The 13,730-nt window shown below is 39.6% G+C and overlaps 1 protein-coding gene and 1 pseudogene across 3 annotated transcripts in view; both read right to left on the reverse strand.

The window, feature by feature from the left end:
* The window catches only part of LOC147200870 (receptor-type tyrosine-protein phosphatase gamma-like), a 365,530-nt gene that overhangs the window by 29,273 nt on the left and 322,527 nt on the right, over positions 1 to 13,730 (reverse strand). For all 3 annotated transcript variants that reach the window (XM_086118198.1, XM_086118200.1, XM_086118199.1), the window contains 4 exons: positions 11,233 to 11,367; positions 9,501 to 9,676; positions 1,664 to 1,799; positions 369 to 515 (listed from right to left, as the gene is read on the reverse strand). In XM_086118198.1, coding sequence (XP_085974324.1) covers positions 369 to 515; positions 1,664 to 1,799; positions 9,501 to 9,676; positions 11,233 to 11,367 — 594 coding nt within the window. The remainder of the gene's footprint in view (positions 1 to 368; positions 516 to 1,663; positions 1,800 to 9,500; positions 9,677 to 11,232; positions 11,368 to 13,730) is intronic.
* LOC147200871 (uncharacterized) lies at positions 3,402 to 5,864 on the reverse strand (annotated as a pseudogene).

Raw genomic sequence — 13,730 nt, forward strand, 5'->3', positions numbered from 1 at the left:
TTTTAACTTGCCTTCATATAATGTTGACAATTTTTGAAATGACTTTAATTGGAATTGTTTTTGTTTCAATTGCATTGGGTAGCTAGTGTTAAATGTCATATTGGGAGGTCTTTTTATTATCGCGTCAACAGATTTTTCGTTCTGCTTACCTATTTTCTTTCGGTAGCTCGGTTACTGGATGACTCTTTAATCATGTTAGGCTGGCAGATTATGTACATTTTGTATTAACAGTAATGGCGGGAATATTTCTAGTGAATTAATGCATCTTGTAAGAAACAATATCAGTATAAAATATAAATCACCACAATATAAGACTAAATGTGCAATTTGAGTATACATACAGAACATGAAATGATTTGTCCCATCACCTTAAACTGTTTTTCCACACGTGTCCGACCACCGTGTCCTGGTGTCTTGATGGTGTTTGTGTAGTGATGAAGCTTGCTGGCTGCAACTTCAGTCTCCTTACCCAAGATGGCTTCCACCAAGGCATCATGAATGAATACATATTGTTCCTGAATTAACCAAGCAAAATGTGATGTATCACATTGCATTGTCAAACAATTACATTCATTATCTCTACTTGCTCAATAAGCAGCTTGCAAAATACACCATCTTAATGTAAAACTACAGTCAATGGCTGAACAACAACTACAGTGGTGCCTCTACTTAGGAAATTAATTGGCTTTGGAAGAAATTTCCTAAGAAGAAAATTTTGTAAGTAGAGACGCGTTTTCCATGTAAATGCCCTAATCCGTTGCAAGCCCCCCAAAATTCAGGCATAAATGTTTTCTAAAGCATAAAAATGCATCAAAATATGAAACAAATACATGTTACAATTATATTATTGCACAATGAGAGTTGTGCATAGTGTAAAAAAAAACAAAGAATAGAGCAAAAAATTTAACTTTTAGCTGTGTGCTCATCGGTTTTGCCCTTCTTAGTGCATGTTCTCTCTCAGAAGTGGTATTTGCCTGGTGACCTGAACCAAGGACGTTTGCTTTTGTCGGCTTTTAACATTCCTTCAAAAATGTCCAAAGCAAATATCAGCATAGGGAGCGATCGCCCGACTGGTGAAAATCTAATCTGCGTGATTCATATTTATGTAAAACGATCGGAATACCTCATGGCCCGAGAGGCGAGTGACGAGGACGCTGCATAGACACATATCGTCTATCTACACGCATAGACACACTCTGTAGATGTCCCGCTTAGCCAATGGGATGCCATGATGCAATAGCCGATGGCAGAACAGCTATAAATATATCGCGTTCAGGAAACTCGGAGCTGCGAGCATCAGCCCATACTGTATTTTTATCTCTTATATCTTGAAATGTCTTTCGTAACAAAGGCAATATTTCCCTGTTGAGGCGTTTTGTCACCTGAAAATTTCGTATGAAGTGACGTTTGTAAGTAGAGGTACCACTGGATGTAAAAATACTGAAACGTACTGAGTTTACGAATATTCTGAATATACTGTAGACCTTCCAACACTTAAAATATGCTGTTTGAAATGAAAACGAGCTAGAATGGAACTGTTGATGGATTTAAGCGTGACATATGGCAAATCCACTTTCAACAATATGAATGAATTTTTGTCAAAATACGTATTGCGCCAAACAATTCTTGCACATTTTTTCCTGAAGCAAAGAGACATACAAACCTCAGTCTGTACTAAGTAGTTGCGCTGAGCACGTATGTGTTTGAGAAAGCCCAGTACGTTAACAGTGCGCCTGTCCTTGATCTGCTTCAACATGCTGTCAATAAGGATATACGTTCCCGTGCGACCCACTCCCGCACTGCAAAACAATACAAAGCAGAGGAAAGCAAGAGTACAGAGGCAGAAGAATTGTTTCAATGTGTGTCTCATTTGCAATGTCAATTGGTAAGTGGAAAAACAAAGTGACTGATTTTGTTTGAAACAAAAGTGACACAAGTGACAATATTTGCCTTTGTGAATTGAAGATCATGACAAACTGACATATTATGATGCACATGTGAAACAAACACTGGAGAATAGTGGTAACTAGTAGTAGTAAAAAGTTGTATTGCAGTATGTACAAATACAATACGCAAATATTGTACAATATACTGTAGTGTGTATATATATATATATCAGAGGCGATTGCTCTACGACTGCAAGGGAAGCTCAGCTTCCCCTAAAATGTCAAAAAATAAGTGTTCAAATATATGTGTGTACATACAATTGTGTGTACATGCCATTGACTAAATATGCGCTACAACGCGCTCCACTTTTGTTCTGAACCAGCTTCTTATGACTAGTTATGACGTGACTCTCTTCTCATTCATTCCCGCAGCTTCACTGTGCTTTAAACTGTGTGGACGCTGAGCGTGGAGAGCGCGAACGCTGGGCGTCTTGAGAGTTCAGAGCCCGTTGTCCCAATGCATTGAAATGAGAAGAGTCATTGGATAAGTGCTGGTTTTGTCCACCGCTCAGCGTGTATTGGCTGGCCCGGACTTTCAGCTTTTCTGCATGATGATTGGATGATCTGTCTGAGGCTGAATCTCTTTTTGATTGACAGCAAAATGAGCCGATCGCTGATCTTTTGGTGTAGGCATCCGTGGGAGCATCTTTCAATTCTCATTTGGTTCTGAGTTGAACTGGAGACTTCTAATCATCTTAGCATCTCTTTGTTAAAAACGACTAGCGACAAATTAATCTTTTATTTCTAGTGGGTTTTATTGTAGTTGCTGTAGTTGAAGGACATTAGTTAAGTCCCTGGAAAAGATACCTTGTTGGTATGACAGGGTCACAGATAATTTTGTTGAAAAGGAACGGAGAGTAGAATTCACATATAAATAAACGGACACATTTTATGATGTAGGCCAAAATTGAGCTTCGACTCCTTGACAGACCAGAATCCGCCACTGGTGTGTGTGTGTGTGTGTGTGTGTGTGTGTATATATATATATATATATATATATATATATATATATATATACTGTGTATATATATATATATATATATATATATACTGTATATATACAGTATATATAATGACAATAATGGACATTTGTGTTTTCACAAGACAGCGACCAAACAATATTTGCTCATGGTGTCAACAATTTTTCCTTTCGGCTTTCCCCCTTAGGGGTCACCACAGCAAATCAGTTGCCTCCATCTCACCCTGTTTTGTGCATCCTCTTCTCTCACACCAGCTACCTTCATATCCTCTTTCATTACATCCATAAACCTCCTCTTTGGTCTTCCTCTCGGCCTCCTGCCTGGCAGTTCAAAACTCAGTTCCTTCTCCCAAAATATTCACTCTCTCTCCTCTGGACATGTCCACACCATCTCAGTCGGGCTTCTCCTACTTTCTCTCCAAAACCTCTAACAGGAGTTGTCCCTCTGATGTACTCATTCCTGATCCTATCCAACCTGGTCACTCCCAAAGAGAACCTCAACATCTTCATCTCTGCTACCCCCAGTTCTGCCTCCTGTCTTTTCTTCAGTGGCACTGTCTCCAGTCCAAACAACATGGCTGGTCTCACCGCAGTTTTTTTCCACCTTTCCTTTCATCTTAGCTGAAACTCTTCTATCACACATCACACCTGACATTTTTCTCCAGCCGTTCCAGCCTGCCTGTACACGCTTCTTCACCTCTTTTCCATACTCTCCATTGCTCTGGACAGTTGACCCCAAGTACTTAAAATCATCCACCTTCTTTATCTCTTCTCCCAGTTACCACACTCTTGTACTTGCCGTCTTACTTCGACTGACCTTCATTCCTCTCCTTTCCAGGGCAGACCTCCACCTCTCTAGTTTTTCTTCTACTTGTTCCCTGCTCTCACTACAGATCACAATGTCATCTGCAAACATTATAGTCCATGGAGATTCCTGTCTAACCTGGTCTGTCAGCCTGTCCATCATTATAGCGAATGAGGAGGGTCTCAGAGCTGACCCCTGGTGAAGTCACACTTCCACCTTGAATTCTTCAGTCACACCTACAGCACTCCTCACCACTGTCTTACAGTCATCATACATGTCCTGCACCGCTCTAATATACTTCTCTGTCACCCTGGACTTCCTCAGGCAATACCACATTTCATCTCTGGGCACCCTGTCATACGCTTTCTCCAGATCTACAAAGACACAATGCAGCGCCCTCTGACCTTCTTTGTACTTCTCTATCAAAATCCTTAAAGCAAATACTGTATCTGCCATACTCTTTTTGGCATGAAACCTAACTGCTGCTCACAAATGCACACTTCTGCTCTTACTTTCTTCAACTACTCTTTCCCATAGTTTCATTGTATGGCTCATCAACTTCCTCTGCGGGTACTAAAACTGCACATCGACCTTGTTCTTAAAAATGAGCACCAGTACACTTCTCCTCCATTCCTCAGGCATCTTCCCACCATCTAAGATCTTGTTGAACAACCCAGTCAGAAACTCCACTGCCACCTCCCCGAGACACTTCCATACCTCAATAGGTAAATCATCAGGCCCGAGTGCCTTTCCACACTCATCCTCTTCAGTGCCCTCCTCACTTCATCCTTGCTAATATTTGCCACTTCCTGGTCTATAACAGCCACCCTTTCTACTCTTTGTTCTTTCTCATTTTCCTCATTCATCAACTCTTTAACGTACTCTTTCCATCTTCCCATCACACTACTGGCACCTGTCAATACATTTCCATCTTTATTCTTAATCATCCAAACCTGCTGCATGTCCCTCCCATCTCTGTCTCGCCAACCTGTATAGATCAGTCTCTCCCTCCTTGCTATCCATCCTAGCATACAAGTCATCGTAGGCCTCTTGTTTGGCCTTGGCCACCTCTACTTTCACCACGTGCTGCATCTCCCTGTACTCCTGTCTAATCTGTTCGGTCCTCTCAGTGTCCCACTTATTCTTAGCTAACCTCTTTCTCTGTATACACTCCTGCACCTCCTCATTCAACCACCAAGTCTCCGTATCTACTTTCCTTCCTGATGATACACTAAGTACTTTCCTACCTGTCTCGCTGATTACATTAGCTGTAGATATCCAGTCATCTGGAAGCATCTCCTGACCACCCAGTGCTTGTCTCAACTCCTTCCTAAAAGTCATGCAACACTCTTCCTTTTTCAGCCTCCACCATTTCGTCCTCTGCTTTTGCTCTGTTCATCTTCCTCACTACCAGAATCATCCTACACACCACCATCTACGACTACTTTGCAGACACTGATCTCCTTCAGGTTGCACCATCTACACAAAATGTAGTCTACCTGTGTACTCCTGCCTCCACTCTTATAGGTCACCCGATGTTCCTGCCTCTTCTGAAAGAAAGTATTCACTATAGCCATTTCTATCATCTTTGCAAAGTCAACCACCATCTGTCCTTCTGCGTTCCTCGTCTGAATTCCAAACCTGCCCACCACCTCCTCATTATCTCTGTTTCTTGTGCCAACATGTCCATTGAAGTCTGCACCAATTTCAACTCTCTCACTTCTCGGGATGCTCTGCATCAATTCATCAAAGTCCAACCAAAAATTCTCCTTCTCCTCCAACGCACATCCTACTTGTGGAACACACCCACTAACAACATTGAACATCACACCTTCAATTTCTATCTTCAGACTAATCACTCTCTCTCTCTCTCTATTTCTACCTCGAGGACATTCCTAACAAACTCCTTCTTTAAGATAATTCTCACTCCATTTCTCTTCCTATCTACACCATGATAGAACAACTAGAACCCCAACCCTAGGCTTCTAGCCTTGCTACCTTTCCACCTGGTTTCCTGGACACACAGTATGTCTACCTTCCTCCTCTGCATCATGTCAACCAACTCTCTACCCTTTCCAGTCATAGTTCCAACATTCAAAAACCCTACTCTCATTCCTATACTCTTGGTGTTCCACTTCTCTCTCTTTCTACAGACACACCTTCTTCCTCCCTCTTCTCCTGGTGTCAACGATTTAAACCTGTAAATAATGCACCTGCTCAAACTTCACCCTAATCTTGTGCTTCAGAGTAACTTTCCTCATTTCATTCATTCATTGTCTTTTCACTTTGTCCTGTTCTAAAATCTGTGTGAAGGGAAACTTGCAAAGTAAAAAATACCACTTTTAACTTCATTGATTGGTGGAGGAATAATGATTCTATTGTGCGAATGAGAATTATTCTCCTGAATATTTGAATTTAGAGATTTGTTTTAAGTCTGTGCTTTTTCATAGTGGAGTGGTTTGTGTGTCCCAATGATCCTAAAGGTTAAGATCTTTGGGGCTTTTTGGCCCAGGCAGGGACACACATGGCCGACAGTTCTGAGGTGGTGTGACAAAGCTCAAAGATCCCTTACAATGAGAACAATAATTGGACACCATTTTCCTTGCGTTGAGATGTCCTCCCACCCCCACTCCCTCTGAAGCCAGACCTGGAGTTAGGGCTTGATGGTGAGCACCTGGTGGTTTGGCCTGCACCCATGGGGCCCGTTTGGGCACAGCCTGAAGAAGCAACATGGGTCCACTTTCACATGGGCTCACCACCTGTGGGTCGGGTGCATCATGACCTGTGTGGCGGCCGAAGGCTGAAGCCTTCGCAATTCGATACTTATTGTTTATTGTTTATTGAGCCTTGAGCATATAATATACACAATAACCGGTTGACAAAAGTCAAACAAAAATTATGTGAGGAAAATTAGAAAGTAGATAAAAGTAGAAAACACACATCATCACGGTTGTATGCTCAAGGGAGTAGGAAGAAGTAAGTAACTTATCTAGTCCTACCCCTTATTTTGTAACAATTTGATTTGATCATTTTTCAAAACAAAGAACAAAAGAAAATCTACATATCATCAAATGCTTTTACCCTTATGTATACTATACTATTCTATTTATACACCTTTTGGTGTATAAATAGATAAATAGTATAAATAGTATCATAATAGTATAAAATAATAAAAATAGTATAATAGTATAGTATAAATGTATAAATAGTGTTTATATAGTTATTCTTTCTCCTTTTGTATTCCAATTTTCTGATATTCATTATAGTTTTCATTTCTTGAATACAATTGATAAGTTGATCAAATTCAAAACAAGAACAAACGGTTGTCTTACTATATTTTACATGTATATCAAATTTATCTTTTTAGTTCTGATTCATGTAGTTTTTTTGTACTAATCTTTTGAATTTGTTTTTGAACTCCTCCAACGATTTGCTCATTTTCAGGTCCGTTTCAAGCTTGTTCCACAAGTTGACACCTATTACTGATACACACCTTTGTTTGATGTTTGTTCTTGTTCTGGATTTTTTGTATTGTTTTGTACCCCTTAGATGATAACAGCTCTCTCTAATTTCAAAAAGCTGCTGGATATTTTGGCAGAGGAGGTTGTTATGTACTTTGTACATTAATTGGGTAATCTTGAAGTCAACCAAGTCGTAGAATTTCATTGTGTTTAATTTGATGAATATTGGATTTGTGGGTTCTATATATTTAGACCTATTGATTATTCTGATTGCTTTTTTTTGTAGTTTTAAAACAGGGAGTGTGTTTGTTTTACAAGCTTTTCCCCATATTTCTACACAGTAGGTCATATATGGGAGTAATAATGAATAATATAGTGTGTACAAGGAGTTCTTACTCAACACATCCTTCGTTTTGTGGAGTATTCCGATAGTTTTCGATATTTTTTTTATAATGTTATCTATGTGTGGCTTCCAGGATAGCTTTGTATCTATTACTAGTCCAAGAAACTTATTTTCATAGACTTGTTCTATTTCGATTGAATTTATCTTTATTTTAACTTGGTCTTTGATTGGTCTTGTGCCAAAGACCACTAACTTTGGTCCAAAGACCACTAACTTGACTACAGAAGCTAGCTTTAGGCTCTTTGGCAGGGAAGAAGTACGAGCTGGTGTGCTAGGTCTAGAAGTTCCGACTTGATATTGTCGGGCTCGACATACTTATCGCATACTTATTTAGTATCATAGCAATATGGCTTGGACTATGATACTAATCCTCTCGAAAGGGGTATGGACTCTATATCACTCTAGAGTTGTCCATGGTGAGAAGTACCAAGGACATGGGGGCACACTTATTTACCCCCGGCTCCATGCCTTAACGTTGGGGTTTACCCCAGTGGATGACAGAGCTGCATCGCACCGTCTTCGGGTGGCTGAATGTTGTTTGTGCCTATGCACCAAGCAAAAAATCAGAATACCTGCACTTTTTGGAGTCCTCGGGGGGGGGGGGGGGGCTTCTGGAGTGTAGTGCCAGGCAATTATGGAAATAAATAAGTATCATGATTACTTTCATTGCTAGTGAAATCATTTTAGTAATTATAAAACAATTTAAAAAAACAATTATTTACTGTTCGAAACTTTCATATTTATTCAAATACCAAAATTACTATCGTAGCCCCTATTCATCCCTGAAAGTTAAAGTTTTTATTTATGAACCCTCTATTCTTATTGTCAAGTACAAAATTACCTTGTAAGTACCCTCATATATTTTCATTCTGCTGCAGCCACACCTTTACTGCATTGGCTTTGCTATCAATGAAGGCGGACACTTTTTACTCTGCTCCTCTCCTGTCCTTCTCTCCCTGCTTAGTGACTTTGTCTCTTTCACCTATCATCCTAACCTCCTGCTGTGTTTTCTTCCAAAAATCTCACCATTGGTCAAAGAAATATATGTAATGCTCGGCAAGAAGAGCAGGCAGTGGGGAGCCTTCTTTTCCCTCAGGGATATTTGCTGCTCGGTACAACCTAGAATCCTCATGAAAAGTGGTGTGCCTATCAATTTTGTCCAGAGAGGGTGGAGGATATACACATAATAGGAATTCTAATAAGGTATCCTGCTGTTTGGTGCTGGCTGTTTCCTGAACTATTTCAAAATTCAGCAGACACGGGGAGCTTTACTGGAAGTGAATCAGTACCTCCAAATCTGAGACCAAGGTGTTCATTTGGAAAAGGGTGCAGTGTCCTCTCCAGGTCAGGAATGAGATCCTGCCCCAAGTATCTTGGGGTCTTGTTCATGAGTGAGGCAAGAATAGAGGAGATTGACAGGCTGATTCTGTAGCGGTCTGTTGTGGTAAAGAAAGGAGCTGAGACGAAAGCTGAAGCTCTCCATTTACCAGTCGATCCACATCCCACCCTCACCTATGGATGCAAGCGACCAAAATGAGAGTTGAGAAGTTTCATTTGAGGAGCTCATTTGGGAAGGAATCAAAGTTGAACCGCTACTGCTCCGCATTGAGAGGAGCCAGATGAGGTGGCTCAAGCATCTAGTTACAATGACTCCCAGATGCCTCGCCAGTGAGGTTTTCTGAGCACATCCAACTGGGAAGAGGCACTGCAGATGACCAAAAACTCACTGGAGGGACTAGTCCTGGGAACAACCCAGAAGTGTTAGACGATGTGGCTGGGAAGAGGGGAAGTCCGGGCTTTCCTGCTTAATCTGCTATCCCCGTGAACCAAACTCGGAAAAGCCAAAGGGAATGAGTGGATGGATGAAAAGCAAGCAACAGGACACAAAGTGTACATCAGCTATTACCTGCAATGGACAATCATCGGCCCCATATCAGGCGTTTGGGCAGATGAGGACCGGCGAACGAACGTGAGGACCGGCAAGGTGTATTCAGGAACACCCATGTCGGGCCACTGTGTATAATGATACTGAAGCACGTTCCACTCACTCTGGGCCCGTGTCTTTGTGTGCCCCTTTCCACCCTAGATGGTGGAAAATAAAAGAAGTGAGGACATATAGGTGAGACATAAGGTTTTGCTGAAGACAAATAAGTCGGAATCGGTACAGAGTACTGGACTTAAATTGGCCCCGGAGCTCAATTTTTAAAACCTGCAGTAATCGATAAGCTCCACATTCAACGGTTCCCTTAACGGTCTTGGGAAATTACTCAAATTAATTTTTGATTAATTTCAATTTATATGAACATTAATTTGCACCCACTACCTCTCTGATGTCTCCAATTAACCAGAATGTTAATATGTTCATCTAAGATACATGTTCACAATCAGAGGCGAGCCACCTCGCTTCACGGCTTTGCCGTGCGGGACAGGCGCCTGTGACTTCTCCCTGTGCCACTGTAGTACCGTGTGATCATATTACGACATGATACGAAGTATTAGTTAAAAACACCCGTTGTACCAAATAACCCTCTCGTTTTTATATTTTCATATGTGGGATTTCTCTTTGTGTATCAATGATGGCGCCGTTCCAACAACACCTTCGAAGCCGCACCACAAACGTTTCACTGGCTAGCAAGCACATGCAGCTAAGTAAGCAGCTTTGAAGGCTGCGAGGAGTGAGGCGTACACTTACGCAGCGCAGACTGGCATAATTTACATTGGGTTAGCTCTGTTGCTTTGAACTGCAGGCAAGACGAACCAATTTTCACTCAACGCAACAATTATACTAACGTCAAAGTTTGGTTATTCTTGGTTATGCCTGGAGACTGGAGAGGGATGGCGGATTATGTTGCAATGTCGCTGCTAAATGCACGTTGTCACAAGCGCAATCAATAATTAAAATAGTCAGTGAGCAACACAATCGAGCATACTCAATTTAAATGTGTCTCTTCTTTTATTATTTATAATTTTATCTGTGGTTTTATTGTTCTTTGGTTTGTCCTTGATTGTAAAGTGTCCTTGAGTGTTGTGAAAGGCGCCTATCAATGAAATATATTATTATTATAATATCAACCAAATATGTATAATCTCACCTCACAGAAGTGCTTTTTGCAGCACAAGAATGTTGCTCTACACAAGCTTACTTTTACACTACATAATCGCTTACATACTGTTTAACAGTAGAATAGTGATTTGTTCAAATCTTATTTGCTTATTTTCTATGAATGTCATTGTAGTTGCAAGACAAGTACATTTATTTTTAAAAAAAATCAATTAATTAATTTTAAAAATGAGCAATGGTCGGGAAAACGGTTTAGATAATGGATGGATGGAGGGTGGTCTAATAGCTTTGTTTTGGTGTTTTTCTAAACAGAAAAATGTACCGTTAAGGCACCAGATCGATAAGCAAGAGTATTAGTATCGATAACATCTTATTAATACCCATCCTGACAAATGAGGGGACAGGGTTTTCAAAAAAAGCATCAATTCTCCATAATGTGCTGGATACATATTTAAAGTACCCATACTACTGTATTTTAAACTGCACAGAGTAGGGTAAAGTGTTAACATTAAGGGACAACACTTCGGTCAAGATAGTAAAAAAAAAAAAGAAAGAAAGAAAAGAAAAGGATTCCTACCTTTTTCACTTTTGTGTTATGCAGTGTAAAATGTCGAACAGTGTAGCAGGCATGAACGCTGGTACTTTTCAATGTGACAACTAAGTTGCCATATTGCTCACTATTCTCTGTTGGCCAGTACTGGTCACATTTTCTCTGCGATGACAGTGAAACACAAACACGTGCACATATTAACTAACATGAAAAAAAATCACTCATGAAGCTGTCACTTTCTTTTACAGATTAGAGTGCACAAGTTAGTTCGGACATACAATGGATGAGTTGTAATACAGTGAAACCCCACTAATTCACAGTTCGGTTTGCAAATTCGCATAATTAGTAGATTTTTTTTGTGTGTGTTTCACAATGGCCTTCTATGTGGATTGGGAAAAAAAAAACATTGACGTTTTTGTCGCAAGGCAAACGGCGCTTCTATTGGAATCTTGGTGCTGTTCTTAAATTTAATACCTTCATGATATTTTTTTCATCTGTGTTTGAGATGTCTGGTTTTGTTCTGAAATGTGAAACTTAAAAGATTGGCTTTGCTTTACTCCTGATGGTGCTACTGAAAGTATAAATATCAGTGGTGGCTCAAGGGAGATTTTGGATGTTAACAACTGCCAACAATACTCATAACAGTCCAAGTCATTGATTTTCAAAGGACATTGTGGAGTATGTCTTTAACATTATTGATCAAATTACATCGATCTATCTATCCATATACTTACGAACAATTCAGCTTAAAACTTATGAGCATTTAGCTAACTCAAGAAAGAAGATGTGACAGAAAGTGCAGAGAGAAAGTGAGAGACACACACACACAAAAAAATAAAATTATATATATATATATATATATATATATACACAGTATATACACAGTATATATACACTGTATATATATACAGTATATATGTATATGGGCCCAAGCACCATCTATTGACGAGCTGCCTCTGGCGCATATTCTGCAATGATGTTAAAATCTGCCTTTTTTTCTCACTAAATGTATGACTGCGCGTAATCATTATTTCAGTGATTTATTTCTAAATACATTAAATATGCTTGAAGTTGAACAATTTAGTTGTGATTTGTTGAGATACAGCATGTGAGAAAAAAAATATACAACTGGAACGAGCACGGTACCCACTACTGCAGGTAGCTGGGAATCTGTCCTGGTATTAAATGGTACCACTTGTTGGCAGTATTGTGGGTGTTTATGTTGTAATAAATGTTAAAATGTTAATAAATGTAATAAATGTCAATCATAAAATCTAAAAAATATTCAAATTAACAATTTAACATTTATTTTTAAATATTATCTATCTATCTATCTATCTATAAATACAGGTATGTGTGTGTGTGTGTGTGTGTTTATTTCAACAATCGAACCTAACAACATTGTAGAATAAAAATAAATGAGCAAAACAGGTTTGAGTGAAAATAATGTGTGAACAATTCGAACAAAAACACATTACAAAATGCATCGTGTAAAGCAAACATTTTTGCAATGGACTACACGGAACAAGGATAATACAACCCCCCTCCAAAATTAAAGTAATACAAGGAAAGACAATAAACAGTAATTGTATTCCTGATTGTCATTGTTCTTCGAGCATTGTTTTTCAAATACATAAACACGTTCACTTTCTGCGGCAATAATGCCTAATACCAGCTAAAAAGCCAGGCAAACGTGATTTCAAACACTAGGCCAATTAACTTGGAACAGACAAGGATGATGCCTCACTTGCATAGTCATTTTATCTGTGAGCGCTGCTGCTGCTGCCACAACCGGCACCAAATTTGAAAGCCATTTCCTGTTGCCAGCAGATAACAGATGAGTCATGAACAGAAGAACAGATGGGTTGGGCAATGTTTGACTTTTAACGATTCTGTCTTCCATTGCAGTCAATTCTGATTCCAAATGATTCTGGATTCTCATTCATTTGGGCACCATAGACTAAAATGAATAATTGACATGGCCCATGTTTTTTTGCCTGCATTGGACTAGAGATTCTCAATTTTGGTGGCAACTAATCACACAACATTCATCGAGCTTCATTTTTGAAAACCTCGTGAAAATCAATTTACACATGAATTTAAATGATTGGGAACATGATGCTCTCACTGATGGGCTAACTGAATATACATAGACAGAACAATGTGGCAACCCAGTTTAGATTATTAGCAGGTACAATATGACCTCAAACACAGCCCTTGTTGAGGAAGAGGATCATACAATCTATCAGCCTATTCAAACAAGTGGCCTGAGTTTTGAGGACACAGTTGTGTCTATACTTGAGATGAGAATACACGTATACAAAATACATGCAGTATGATACTGTTAGCAGGTTATTTGTATTTGAGTTGACCCGCCATTCAGTTGAGATGCCTCAATGTGGGCAATAAATATGTTTTATTTTTTTTACTCACCTGATAATGACTTCACTGACATTCAGCCCGCGGCAGGCTGATCAAGTCTTGGAGCGGTGGGAGCTCCAATACGGTAACGTGAACTTCTACAT

This window comes from Hippocampus guttulatus, chromosome 8 (assembly GCF_054856545.1).
Source record: "Hippocampus guttulatus isolate MCC_2025c chromosome 8, RoL_Hgut_1.0, whole genome shotgun sequence".
Taxonomy (NCBI): domain Eukaryota; kingdom Metazoa; phylum Chordata; class Actinopteri; order Syngnathiformes; family Syngnathidae; genus Hippocampus; species Hippocampus guttulatus.